General features: G+C 47.7%; 1 protein-coding gene across 1 annotated transcript in view; it reads left to right on the top strand.

Annotated features, from left to right (window-relative positions):
• Positions 1–13,282, top strand: part of PPP1CA (protein phosphatase 1 catalytic subunit alpha) — an 86,984-nt gene extending 73,702 nt beyond the window's left edge. The window contains exons 5-7 of the mRNA XM_069232930.1: positions 6,772–6,995; positions 11,395–11,529; positions 11,786–13,282. Of these exons, the coding sequence (XP_069089031.1) occupies positions 6,772–6,995; positions 11,395–11,529; positions 11,786–11,893 (467 nt within the window). The 3' untranslated portion in view covers positions 11,894–13,282. The remainder of the gene's footprint in view (positions 1–6,771; positions 6,996–11,394; positions 11,530–11,785) is intronic.
• Positions 13,283–13,762: the final 480 nt, after the last annotated feature.

Here is a 13,762-nt window from a genome sequence, read left to right on the forward strand (position 1 = left end):
TTTCCTATTCATTCTATGTTCGTATTGATCAAAAGATTTCTCACTTTCCTTCATATGCTCCCCAAAGCCTCACTTTCTACAGTCCTGAATTCTGAAAGTATTGGAGCATTGTCCCAGGAACTGTTCTGCTTAACCATTCAATACCTGTGTGAGCCCTGTCATCTATTCAGGTCTAAAGTCCTAACTCGAGCCGAATGTTGCAGGCATGCACAATCATGACTACATTCTGATGAGAAAGTAGTGACCTGTAAAATCCCTGTAGTACTTCAGTGGGAAGGGAAATCCAGGGTTAAGAGGGACCTCTGAGACCAGTGTCCACACTAAACTTGTAATGCACACTTTCTATGGCATTTCTGTTAGTACTGTATAAAAAGCCAGGAATGTAGCCAAAGGATAAGAGATTGGTTGTGTGTGTTTTATTTTTTATTCAGTCTGCTTAGCTGAGATTAAGTTAGTAGGTTCCAAAATATAAAGCTCTAGACAGAAGATCGGACCCTTTAGGCAGTTGAAAAGCTAGTTATACTTATCAAGTGATTGCAAGTACTTGTCAAGTCCCTAATAGGTGTGCGGCTAGAAGTGTGAATGGGACTGGTTTTCAGCCTACCTGACTTTGACCCTTTCGACCTTAAACAGCCCACTTAAACAAGGTCCTGTTGGGGTGTTAGCCAATGAAAAGCTTTTCTAGCTACCTCAGTAAGGTCCTTTTTTCTGTATGCCAGAGAACAGATCAACTGATGCATTGCTGAACTAATAATTAACGAGACCAGAATGATCTTGTTGCCTTGGAAAATACTGAGGGCTGGGTTGTATCTGGAGTGAGTTGTAAGCTCACCTGCAGTGTTCTGCAAAAAAATCAGGAGTAAATGTACATTGGAAAAAGTCACTGGACTCTTGAGAATTGAGTCTCCACCTTGTAGATGAGGGCACACTTGGGAGACTGGACCTGTGTTGCTTGTGGATTCTTCTCTTGCAAATTCATCAGTGTTGAATATCTGGCACTAGACAATCTGAAAACTTCTTCGTAGCTCTTCGAGGAGACACTGGCTCTGTATTGATGCCTGCAGTCCTTGAGCTCCTGCTGCAGAAAGGAGCAGTGGAGTTGGTGTCAGAGCAGGCGATTGGGCAGTGGTGCTTCTGTCTGCTTATGGTTCTCAAGAAGATGGTAGTTGTTTTCTTGAATCTTTATCTGCAAAAAGAAATCCAAGATGCTGATCCTGGCTTGGGTCCTATTGTCACTTGAAGCAGAAGACGGAATAGTGCTCATAGCCTTGCAGGATGCGCATTTCTGTATACCATTCCTACAGTTGTGCAGGAGCTGTTGATGGAGTCCACCCGCTACCAGTTTGTGGCCCTTTTGGTCTAACGTGAGCACCTTAAGTCTATACAAAGGCAATGACAATGGCATCTGAAATTCAGGTATTTCCATACCAAGATGACTGGCTCCTTACAGAGTCGTTTCTGCAGTCTTGCATCCATGTTTGCTGTTCAACCTGGGGTTTTCAATCCGTAAAGGATTTCTAAATGGTGGCAAATTGCCAGTGAGGGTCTCAAGGTGCTGGAGTTGCTAGCTGCTTAGTGGTGAATTGTTCATTTGAACAGCCAGGTCTTGAGTCCTTTCCTGAACTTTAGGAGCAAAGAGGCAATCTTGAGGTGTAGGGGCTCATCTTTCCAAGCTTTGGCTGCAAGGAGGAGCAAGCTCTGCTGATTGAGGTCTCTGCAAGGTAGAGGGAGATGGATCGTAGGTGTCTGGTCGGTTGGTGGAGGGTCATTGGTGTATGCTGGTCTTCAGTTGTGCAGGGCTGGGTCAACATTTTGAACTGGCATCTCTTCAGGATCAGGCGCCAGTGTGGTTTCTAGAGGTGGGATGTGATGTAGGTTTGTATAGGAATGTAGAGAATGAGTCTTGCTGCTGAGTTTTGTATTGTCTGTGGTGATACCTACCTAGTGTTCCCATAGTCCGCCTGCTGGTGACTAGGACCTGCATGACTGTTGTCATTTGGGAGCCACCTGAAGCTCTTGCAAAGCATGCATAGGGTGTGGAAGCAGGCAGCTTAGACTGCGTTGACCCTTTTCCATAGATGGCGTGGTCTGTTGGGGCTGGGGTCGGGATGGGGCAAGTTTCAGGGGTCACCATGTGTCATTCTATGGAGAAGTGTTCAAAGATAAGGAGTTCCATTTTGTCAATCAGTCTACCCAAATTTCACTATGAGCCTTTTCAGCTCCTCCTTTTCATACAGGGCATAATAATTCAACATCCCTTCTAGCATTCCCATCCACACAAAGGATTCAGGATGTTCAATCCATGACTGCATTATTTCAGGGAATGGCCGGTTCCAGTCCGTAAGGGCTTACACCTGTTAAGTCTGCTGGTGCCTTGCAGCATCATGGACATTCACGTAGACTGGTACATAAGGCTTCTCCAGTGATGCCTCTACAGGCATTGGCCCCGGTGAGATTGTCTGGCATTAGTCCCCTGGGACATTTGTGGCATGGAAGTCCTTCCAAGGTGACTGATGCCTCCACCCTGGGGTGGGGTGCTCATCTGGAGAGGTCAGAGGCCTGGTCTCTGGAGAGCAGTGTCTGCTTGTCAGCCTGCTCGAACTTAGAACATCTTTATTGGTACACAAGACCTTCCTCACTGATCCTCCCTGTTATGACAGTCGTAGGCTATTTTTGATAAGGTTCCAAGAGCTGGATGCGCAAAACATTAGTTCTCAAATGGCCGATTTGACTAATCGGGCTGTTTGTACACATAAGGCACTTTTGCCTTCACAAAGCCCAAATTGCGATTTAGTAACCTGTTGCCTAATTGCAATTTGGGTTTGTGAATCTGTATTTGGAAGGGGTGTGTTTGGGTGTCCCTTCCAAAGACAGATTCGCACTGGTATGAACAATTTTTTTGCGACTGAAATGCAGTTGCCTGACATTCACACGTGCCTACTCAAAGTTGAAGGTAAACCTTCCCCCCCTCCCATTTACAACTGGGAAGCCTGGGAACTGGTTTATACTGTCTTGGGCGGGGTTTCTACAAGTATTGACAAAGTTAATGTTTCTCGCTTAAGATTATTGGCAATACATTTTTAGCTAAGCTGTATAACAGCACGTCTGAAAGCGACGAAAAACCACCATGTTACAGCAGTTCCTTCATTTTGAAGGCAAGCGACGAGCCGCTCACTCCTGGAAAAGAAGCCAACCTTTTTATTTACCAGTGGGTTGGGTGTGGGAGGCAGACGAGGCAATACTGAGAGTGGAGGGGCAGGAGGGAAGGGTTAGCAAGGGAAAGCCGAGCCACAGCAATGGGGAAGCACCTGGACAATGGAGGGTCGGTGAGGTTGTGGAAGCAGTCAGAACAGAAGGGAGCAGGGTTCCAAGAAAGTCAACGGAAGGAGTGCATGAACTATACAGCAGGTAAGGGAGGGCATGATCAGTTTCGTGGGTACAAATAGGTAGGCAAACTTACTTCCAGCAGGAGTCTGGCCAGAAGCAAATTTCCTACAATACAGTTCATTGTTGCGCTCAAGGCAGCAGGTACAAGAAGCACACCCACTGACCATTTTGTGCTAGATGAAGGCATGGGTTTTGGGAGAAGCACTTCTGGTTGAAGCATTTGCTGCTGTAGATCGTATGCTTTGGATACTCCTGCCATCTAGTGGTGGGTCAAGATGTTGCATTTTTTTTTTCTCTTCAAAGGTTTTGAGGGTAACCGTGAACCCTCTGAGAAACTCGCAATGCACCAGGACACAGTCCACCTTAAACAGTTCTTCTATGGAGTGTGGAGCTGTGATACCCGCGGACCACAGAGGCTGAAAACTCGACACTATCACTAGATTTGCTACTTGCAGCACAAACATTGTGTAACCTTCGAGTGCTTCAGGACTGAACCAGACAGATGTTGACCTCTGGCCTTATGAAGTGGGTGGGCTAGAGTAGGTGTGGCTGTTCAATTGACAGTAACCAACTTTGGTGGGCTACTGTTGTGATACGATAAATATCACTGGTAGGAGATGGGACAGCTAGTAAAATTCGTTCCAAGGGCTTTGCAAAAGTGCAGGAAGTAGCACGTCCAGGAGGAAGAATTTGTATCAAATGCCTACTTTAGGTCAGTCCTGGATACAGCATACACTGCCTCCCTTGAAATGTACGCCTGTGTTTCCAAACGGGATGCTTCACTGAGTCTTTAGATTCCAACCAGAAGTCCAGCAAACACTCCTAAGTGTGCATTCTGATGGAACACCTTCTGTCCCTCGGGTGGGCACACTGCTGGAAAATTGACACACAAAATTATGGGGCTCCAAATACAGCTTCCCAAGTCATAATGCACAAGATGGAGCCCAGTCTGAGGACTAAATTATGGATTGGGGGGGTGGGGGGTGTAATTGCGCTGGAAAATTGAGACCAAATCAATAACTGATTAAGGATATGTCAGTGTCTTTGGGGAGTTGGCGCCATTATATATTTTTAAATTATTCAATTTCCAAGTCAGTGGCCATCTCAAAGTAGTACCAACTACAACCGTCCTTAAAGGAGAGCTAGGCTCAGGCAACCACACCTTACTTTAGGTTAGGCTTGTAGTTGTATTTTGGGCTCCTCTGCCCCGATCACAGGCCCCTGAGCCCCAAAGTAATAAGCTTCCATGCATCACCCTTGAGCACAGTTCTGTTGGTATGCACAAGAATACATTTGCTGCCTCGGGTTTCGCACCATGCTACCACAGCATTAGTCAAGACCACAATAGACTGCAGCAAGAAGTGCAGGTGCTGCGCTTTAATACAGAATAGAACACTCTCCCGCCCCCCTTAAAAAAAAAAAAAGTGGGCATTAGGAATTTACTCCCAGTAATTTCTCCCCCTGTCACCAAATGTAGACCTTTAGACCACTCAAATACACGTTGGAGCACTTCAAAATGAGACTTCATGGTGACCCTCTACTTTAAGGAGGCCTACTTCCAAATCCTCAGCCACTCTGCACATCCCAGTACTCTTGGTATGTGCAAAGCACTCAGTTCAAAGTACTACCCTTTGGGGCATAGCATCACCACAGTTCAATTGGTGCCTTGTTTGTCGGTTGAGGAGGTCATCCAGGGGAGTTTGAGGGTCTCCAGTTGAGAGCCAGCTTCATATCAACCATTTTGGCGCTTCGGGTGATTCTCCCCCCAGCCCTGAAAGCCTTCCTGCGAGCCATGAAGAGTGAGTGGGCTGATACAGGGCCTAGAGGACAATGTATTCCCCCGCCCCCCCCCCCCCCCCCCCCCCCACCCCCCCCCCCCTCTGGTACTGCAATAAGCAGGGTGTGGTCGGATCCTAGGTCCTGTACCCGGATGCTCTGCCCCAGAGGGAGCTAGACTTGCTGAAGATCATTTTGGTAGTCAACCACTCTGGTCTGTGAACACCAGAGGAGACCAACTGAGCATGCGTCTGGCAGACCACAAGAGGCATCTCTGTGCCCAAATGGCACAAGGCATCTCAGTCAGTTGATCATTGCATGGTTCTTAGACATGCATCCTGCAATCTGGAGTTTCCTACACAAATGTAATTGGGAAACTGCCTGCCGTGGTTTACTGGTCTGTAGGCTTTCCCACCACTACCTCTCCTGCCTAGAGTTATGAGGAGTCCAGACTGGACACGCAGTCCCAAATCTTAAAAATCCCAGACTGTTCCAAGTGTGGGACTGAGCACTCGAGCTTTTGTCCTGATAAGCTACGTCTTTCGTAGGGCCTTCTGTCTTGGCACCAGGTGAGGGTTCGACACCGAACTCTCCAACTCGCGCCTTTTGAGTGCTATTGTGGATGAGTTAGCCACGTTTGTCACTTGATGACTGGCTGTATCTGCTACCCACTTCCTGGAGAGAAGAAACCCCCTGAGGCATGCTGACCTTCACTGGAGGAGTTTAGCTTTGAATCTAAAACTGTTGTTAATTTTACAAGGCGATTCTTGGATTGTGTGGATGTGCACATGCTTATGGTTTGGCTTGTGTAACGCAGTGATGGGATTATCACCTGCTACCCTGAGGCCACTTATGTTTGGGGTGGCTGACAGCCACGTGGCAACTGCTGATAGAAACTCTGATTGGCTTATTGGGGGTGACAGAAGGGAGAGATTCACTAAACCTCCTGACATGGTGATGGCCAGGACAATTCCCAGAGCTAATGGAAACTCACCTAAAAAGCCATTGTCGACAAAAGTAAAGTCTCCCGTGCCGGATAATTAAACTTAGGCTTCGCTAAATCTCCCAGTTTCAGAGGGGACAGGCTGCGAATGTGTGTGTACAACGCAGCTAGGATTATAATTACTTTTGGTTGTGGAATTTGTTTGGGATTAGATCCTGCATCCTTCTGTGCTATTTCTGCTTCTGTCACATGAGCGTTTCAGTTGGACCGTCTAATGCAAATAGCTTGCTGCCTTAATCACATTCTGACTGTGGTAGCTTTATACAGGACTTCAGACCTTACTTGAGGGACCCCCGACAAGTGTCAAATCATTAGGTGTAGTCTGGATACTTGCAAAGCGTTCTGACAATCGTGTCCTCTGGCTGAGCTTTGCAGCCACCTTCGTGGGTTAGTATTGCTTTCTGTGCTTCTGAAAGCACTGCAGATTTGGAAGAAGCATCTCATTGAGTGAGCAGTGGCTCAGCAGTAAGTGCCTCTGGTGCTTGGGGTTTAGTCGGCTTTTAGTCTGCACACCTGTGGTGGACTCGGGCCTGTACTTATTTAAATGCCTTGCCTTGTGTATTTTCTGTATGTTATGTGCTTACGTGTCCCCTTGAACCCGGCAGGTTTGTCTCCAGATCTGCAGTCCATGGAGCAGATCCGGAGGATCATGCGGCCCACAGATGTGCCAGACCAGGGCCTCCTCTGTGACCTGCTGTGGTCGGACCCTGACAAGGATGTGCAGGGTTGGGGCGAGAATGACCGCGGCGTCTCCTTCACCTTCGGATCGGAAGTGGTGGCCAAGTTCCTGCACAAGCATGATCTGGATCTAATCTGCAGAGCGCACCAGGTAGGGAGCAGGAGCAGGGGCGGTGCAGGTGTCTGCAGAGCGCACCAGCTAGGGAGCAGGACCGGGGGCGGTGCAGGTGTCTGCAGAGCACACCAGGTAGGGAGCAGGACCGGGGGCGGTGCAGGTGTCTGCAGAGCGCACCAGGTAGGGAGCAGGACCGGGGGCGGTGCAGGTGTCTGCAGAGCGCACCAGGTAGGGAGCAGGACCGGGGGCGGTGCAGGTGTCTGCAGAGCGCACCAGGTAGGGAGCAGGGACTACTCCCGAACATGTTTGCACTTGTGATGCCATCATTTAGTGATCCCCTTGGGCACAAATGTGTCTCCTTAGCTTCTAGTTTCTAAAAGTTCTGGGTTCTACTTGAACAAGATACATGCAGTGCTTAATATGGGCCAGTAGTTGCAGGGGGCCACAGCGCTTTTTTGGGGGGGAGGGGTGCGGGGGGGGGGGCAGCACTTCTTTCCACATCAGACTGACCCAGAGAAAAAGGGAGAAACACAAAGGGCAAGAAGTAGGAAGAGAAACGCAACAAAGGGAGAAAGTAATGACAAAAAACCTGCAACAGTGATAAAGGAGCAAGTGTCTTAGTTGAACCTGCCTGAGGTGGAAGCAGCACCTCGGTGTTTGCCATGACTGCGATCACTTGCGCCAGCTGTGGGCTTTGGCAACTGTGTCTTCAGGCCAGAAGGCAAAATGGAAGCTGATGGGGCCTGAATTTCCTGGGTCATAGTCTATCCCGCGGGATGTTTGGGCCTTTAAGGGACAATGCTTCAATGATTGCAAATTTTTCCAGGTCCCTCTGACTTGCATTCTGGTCCTCTTGGGCCTGTCTTCAGCTAGCAAGACCCCCCAGTGCCTACTGTCCCTACTCAACCTGACCCTCAAACTGCTACCAGAGATGTCTACATCTCTGCCACATGACCTGGTGCCCAGTGCTGGCCTCTGCTCCAGAGGTACCTGACACATTTCTCCACTCCAGAGGTGCCTTCATTTCTGATGACTGATCCAGAGTCCGTTTCAGCCAGAGTTTGACCTATGACATGCCAGTTTCCAAAGCGTATCCTGTAGCTTTGGGTGGGTATCCTCCTGTTTCCTTGCATTGACACAGTATTATCAGAGGCTTGAAACCATTTTGGGTCTGACTGATGCCACGCAGGGGCACAAATGCGTCTCCCACAATGAAGGTGAAGATTAAGAGGTGGACAACTTCCGGCACAGCAGTTCAGTTTCAGAGGAAGTGCATAAGCTACTGGCGTTCTGGAGGGCGAGGTCACCATCCGTATCAATTATCCGTTGGCCTGCTTTTCATCCATAGAGGAGCCGAAGACCTTTATAGTGGCTCTTCACAGGGCCGTAGTCGCCTATGGCGGAGACTAGGACTAAGCTTGTGCTGAGGTTTTGTGGCCTGGCCATCAACTTCTGAGACCTTTCTACCATTGAACGAGGGTCCAGCTAAGGCCATTAGGATTATCTGGTCAAAGCGTTGTTCTGGGCCACCTATGAGTGGCCCAGTGCCACACGTCTGCTCCTTGGAACGTCCCCATCCTGACTCGCTGTCCAACACTGAAGAATCTCATAGTTTCGGGTGCGGCAAGCACGGTAAAACCCTAATGCTCCATCATACAGAAAATCCTTGAAGGTTAAAGTTCAAAGCAAGTCTTTTTTTTTTTTTGTGTGTACACCAATTTGGTGCTACTTTATTGAGACATGGTAAGCAATATCTTTCCCCCAAAAGACTTTAGGGCTACATTTGATCTGACTACATAAACACCTGTAGTGGCCAAATACATCCTTGGAACTTGTGTGGACCCCAAGGACCTTCAGTTGTACCATGAGCACTGGTGTCATCAGAAGATTTGCCTGAATGCATGCTACCAGGTTCTCCTAAGACATTGATGATCATTGATGTGCCTTTTGACAGGTCAGGACTCTTTGGAGCAAATGGGGCTTGACACTGGAGCTCTTAAAGGATAGCCAGACTACACCCAACTCCCTAAATCGTTTGTCCCTGGTTGGCCAGTTCCACCATCAGTACTGGAAATTCCCAGGCCATGCGTGAGGTCTTGTTTACAGACGGGCAGCCCTCCCTGCCTGTCCAACCTTTTTGTAGCTCTCACCATGAAGGCACTTTAGTTCTCCCTCAGAGGGTCGTATGCCCACGTATGGGGCAGAATTGGATTTTTGCATGCCTTCTGTGCATTACTTTGGGGCAAGTGAGTCATTCAGATTGTTCCATTCAAATACACCCTCCCCTCTTTGCCCATTCCATAAAGTGTCCCACAGGTTTATCGCCAGACCTCCGAGTATCCCACCATCCCAGACAGAAGTTAAGACAGTTTGCCAAAGGAACGAAGTTGTTGCCTGAAAGAGGGGTGCAGGATGCACCTTCATGGGTGTAGACTGAGCAGAACAAAGTGGCTTTGATCTTCCACTGGAGGTGCTGCTTCGTCCTAGCTGCAGGCGGTCCTGTCATAAAGTGAAGTTTTGCACTGTGTGAGGAAAAGCGAGCTGACCCTTACTGAGCGGAAGAGCTCTGATGTGGTGGAGTTGGTATTGTGCTATTCTTTGGGCCTTTTGGCCTACACTTACTGGATCAGCCATCCCTGCGTTGTGATTTTCTTAAAATGGCTTTCAGATGTTCCCCTGCTCAGTGCCACAGCGCAACTTTAATTCGACCCCTAACCTTTTGGTGCGCCCTTCGAGCCTGTGCACGGCTGCACCTTGAGACTGTAGATCAGTGAGAACGTTTGTCATTGGCATTACTGCTTTCTCGTCAGTTGCCATTCCACATTGTTCCCTGACAGATTGGTACTTATGGCTCTACCGTAATCTCTTCCAAGGCAGCTTTGCCTTTTCATGTGAGGCGTGCCATTGCACTCCCTCTGCGTCTCACCGCCACATCAGTCTGAGGCTACGGGTGCTGGATCCCATGTGGGATTTCACATTGACCAGGTTAAAGAGCAGTGGGTGACCAATCGACTGTCTGGTTCACCAGTGTAGAGACCTCACCTAGGTAGATGGATCAGAGCACAGTGCAGCTGAATAGAAAGGACAAAGGAGCCTCCTGAAAGCCTCAATTCTGCGACCATTGCCCTCGGTAGAGGGTTTTCAGTGTGGACATGTGCTAAGATGCTAAATAGGCATCTGTCCATTCCTTCCGTACTCACAGCATAGATTCAAAGGGTGCCTCCGTGTATAGTAGTGCTCCATGCCTTTGTGCGAGCACTTGCAAAACGTTTTCCGTATCCAATCTGGGAAATGAAAGATTGCAAAAAGTGAGAAACCTGTGATCGGAGTAGCCACAAGAAAAGCATTCCCAAAGTTAAGTATCACGTTTTTGGAGTATGACCCTTCCAGATTCACAGGCCATGCATATTCCACTGTCTAGTGGTTGGAGCCTGAAAGTTCTACTTCTTTTTAGCCTTTCTTTCCCCCCTTACCTCTTGGAGATTGGTGCGCTGTGTAAGCCAGAACCCCCAAGATTAGGCTGTTAAATTGCCCCACTCCACTGCGTGGGTCTCCTTTCCCACAATCACCAAAGGGTTTTTAACACCTCCACTGAGGTGCTTTTGAGTGTTTAAAACCAAAAACCGTATACTTCCGCCAAGCTAGCAAAAAATAAAGAAAAAATCGAACACTGAATAAGGGACCTGCAGGCTGCATGGATGAGTTTTGACTTTTACCCCTCGATCTCTAACAAGCCCTTCTCATAGGCTGCCTCTTGAGCTAGGCATTGTGAGATTGTAGTCCGTTGAATACAGAAACTGATATGCAAATGATTTACTATACACATCTCCTGCAAGTTAGTTTATTTCCTTTTGGAGTTCACATCGTCTTGCTGAAATGTTGCTTGTTCCCTCTCCTCACAGCCCTGAGCCAAGTTCAATCCATTCAGTCCAATCAAATAAAACTAACAGGAAGTCTTGAATGGTACAACATCTTGAAGTGGGTTATTGCATTGATGGAAGGTAGTTTTCCAAGAGTGTTGTTCTCACACACAAGTTGTTTTGGATGAGCAGAGGCTTGTAAGCATTTAATCTTCCTTGCCCTAATCTAACGCAAGCTTCAGTCAGGAAACATTAGTAGACAGAGATCCATAGCAGTAGTACGTGGTGCTGCCTCATCTGGTGCTGGCAGGTTGCTCAGTATTTGGAATGATAGAACAAGGTGAGGTGCCTATAGTGAGCTGAAAACACTTTGGGAGTAGAGTTAAGGGATGGATGGGTTATTGAGAAGACACAAACCTGAAGAATGCTGAAAGGCTTGGGTTGTGCAAGAGTTCTTGGAAGTCAGTGTTTGTGGAAAGTGACAGGAGTGTCCAGTTGCAGCTTTCGGCCGTTGATGTGTTGCTTTGATTGAGGCGTTGCTGCAGGTTTGGACTTACTGAACTTCTCCTTTTCAGGTGGTGGAAGACGGCTACGAGTTCTTTGCTAAGCGGCAGCTGGTTACTCTCTTCTCTGCACCAAACTACTGCGGGGAGTTTGACAATGCTGGGGCCATGATGAGTGTGGATGAGACCCTCATGTGCTCTTTTCAGGTGAAGCATGGCACATTTCTTTTAACTGTTTCAATATTACTCTCATTCCTCGACTCATAGCTGTTTGTTTTTGCTAGAACTCCTCTCCCATGCCTGTCTCCAGATAGTGCTTGTGTCCCCACCTCTCCATGACAAACCTGCTGAATGAATTCATAAGCCTGGGCTTGCAAAGTTGGGCACGGCACTTGTACCCTCTCTTGCCACCCTTCACTGGTTGTCTTTATGATGCCTTAAAACCTGTTGCTTCTTCCCTTAGATTCTGAAACCTGCTGATAAGAACAAAGGAAAGTATGGGCAGTTCAGTGGCCTGAACCCAGGGGGCCGCCCCATCACCCCACCCCGCAACTCCAAGCCGAAGAAATGAGAAGAAGGGTCGGCCAAGAAGCAAGCACAGAGGGCAGCCGAGACTGCACCGTCTTCACTGTCCTGCCAAACCACCTCTTTCAGAGCCATCTTTCTAGAATACTGTAAAGCTCACTCTTGCACACCCTTCTCTCACTTTCTTATATATGATATCTTTTTAAAGGTAGAAGGGTCACCCCCAAAAATATGAAGACCTACTACTCTTGCCCCCTCCTTTTTTTTTTTTCTATCTTCTTCCCAACAGTAAATCAAAAGTAAACATTTGTAGATCTACCTATTCAGTCAGAATAGGGCACCCGCTATCCTACGCCCCTTGAGTAGCCGTCACAATGATTCAGTGACCCAGACAGGACAGCAAAGCCTGATCTTGCACAGTGAACACCTCACGTACACCCTTCCCCCTCTACCCATCTATATTGTGCCTGTTTACACCAATCTCTTCCCACAGATGGACTTATTCTGCCCACATGTTGTGGGACTTGGTGCCAAAGTAAAGGCCTTCTATCTGCCTCTGAGCTTTTTTATCTGCTTTCTCTTTTCAGTAGTGGCATGGAGGTCTTCTAGACAAATGTTGCACCTTTCGTGCACCATTCATTACAAAAAGGTTTGTACTTTGGCCCAAATAAACATATTTTTCTAAATGCATATAATTATAAACCGCTGTCCAGGGCAGAATATCCTTCACCTTCTTGCCTCCACCCACCTTGCCATAGGTCCTGCTGTTTTGTTGCCTCTGTTTGAACAGAGGTTTTCTCTTGCCAACTGATTGCTTCTCTCCCACCCTCCGTGATCCTTTGCATATTGCGCTCCTGAAGGAGTTACAGCAGTCAGAAAGGTGTTGGTGGGTGAATTGAGACGTGCACACTGTTGGGTGATAGCAGCCTTGTGTTCCTTTTTGTTGGCCAAGGGCTACCAATTGAGGAAATCTGAAAGGAGTTTTTGGTCCTGGACATCTTGCATCTTGTCCTACCTCTTTAGTGGGAGAGGAGGGAGTTGACATCTTAGAACTGAACCACGGTCTTGCCATGGAGGGCACTTGCTGTAAGTGCTGTTTTGCATTTCTCATCTGCTAGGCACACAGTGCCCCCATAACAGCCCTATGAGGTTACCCTGCTGTCTGCTAGAATTACTGCTGTACCCACATACATATTCAGGTTATTCATAGGCACCCTTTCCTCTTTGACTCAAGTGTCTAATAAACCTTTCTCCCATTTTCAGTCTGCCAACAGGCAGCATCCGTGCACCAAGCGGCCTTGGACTTAGATGTTTTTATGATTCACTGAGTCGCATTTGCTGGACGTTAAGCGACTGGCATTTTCTTGTTTTTTTTTTTCTTTGGAGATAGGTTGTTTTTATAAATAAAACACATGGAAAATGTTTACCTTGTTAATTGAGAGATAGTGTATTGGTTTTGAATCAAAAGGTGTAATTTAAAATGATTTTCAGATTGTGTAGATGGGGTGGTGAGGGTTTGATGCTTTTACTGTGGCCAGTAGGAGAGAGATGGTGGGTGCGCTACACATGTACCAGTGCAACGATGAGGCTCCGTTGTAGTGATCATCCCATCTTTGCACTTCAGTCGTATGAAGGACTGGCTTAAGAGGATTGAACTCTGGTTGATAGAGCACTACCAGATTTTTTCAGTGTCAATCATAATTGCTGCTAAATATCTACCTTCAAGCTGGAAGTTAAACAGATCTCAGCAGCCTGCCCCTCAATAGGGAGCACCTCTTTGGCCCACACGTTAATCAGATGCTTGAGAAAATCCAGCCCCCCCTGGCAAACGGGGGTGGGGTTCGGACTGCACTGTAATGAAATGTCTTCCAAATTGGTGGGCTTTGTCAGTTAAAGAGCAGTTATTGCTTTGTAC

Source organism: Pleurodeles waltl, chromosome 4_2 (assembly GCF_031143425.1).
Source record: "Pleurodeles waltl isolate 20211129_DDA chromosome 4_2, aPleWal1.hap1.20221129, whole genome shotgun sequence".
Classification (NCBI taxonomy): Eukaryota; Metazoa; Chordata; class Amphibia; order Caudata; family Salamandridae; genus Pleurodeles; species Pleurodeles waltl.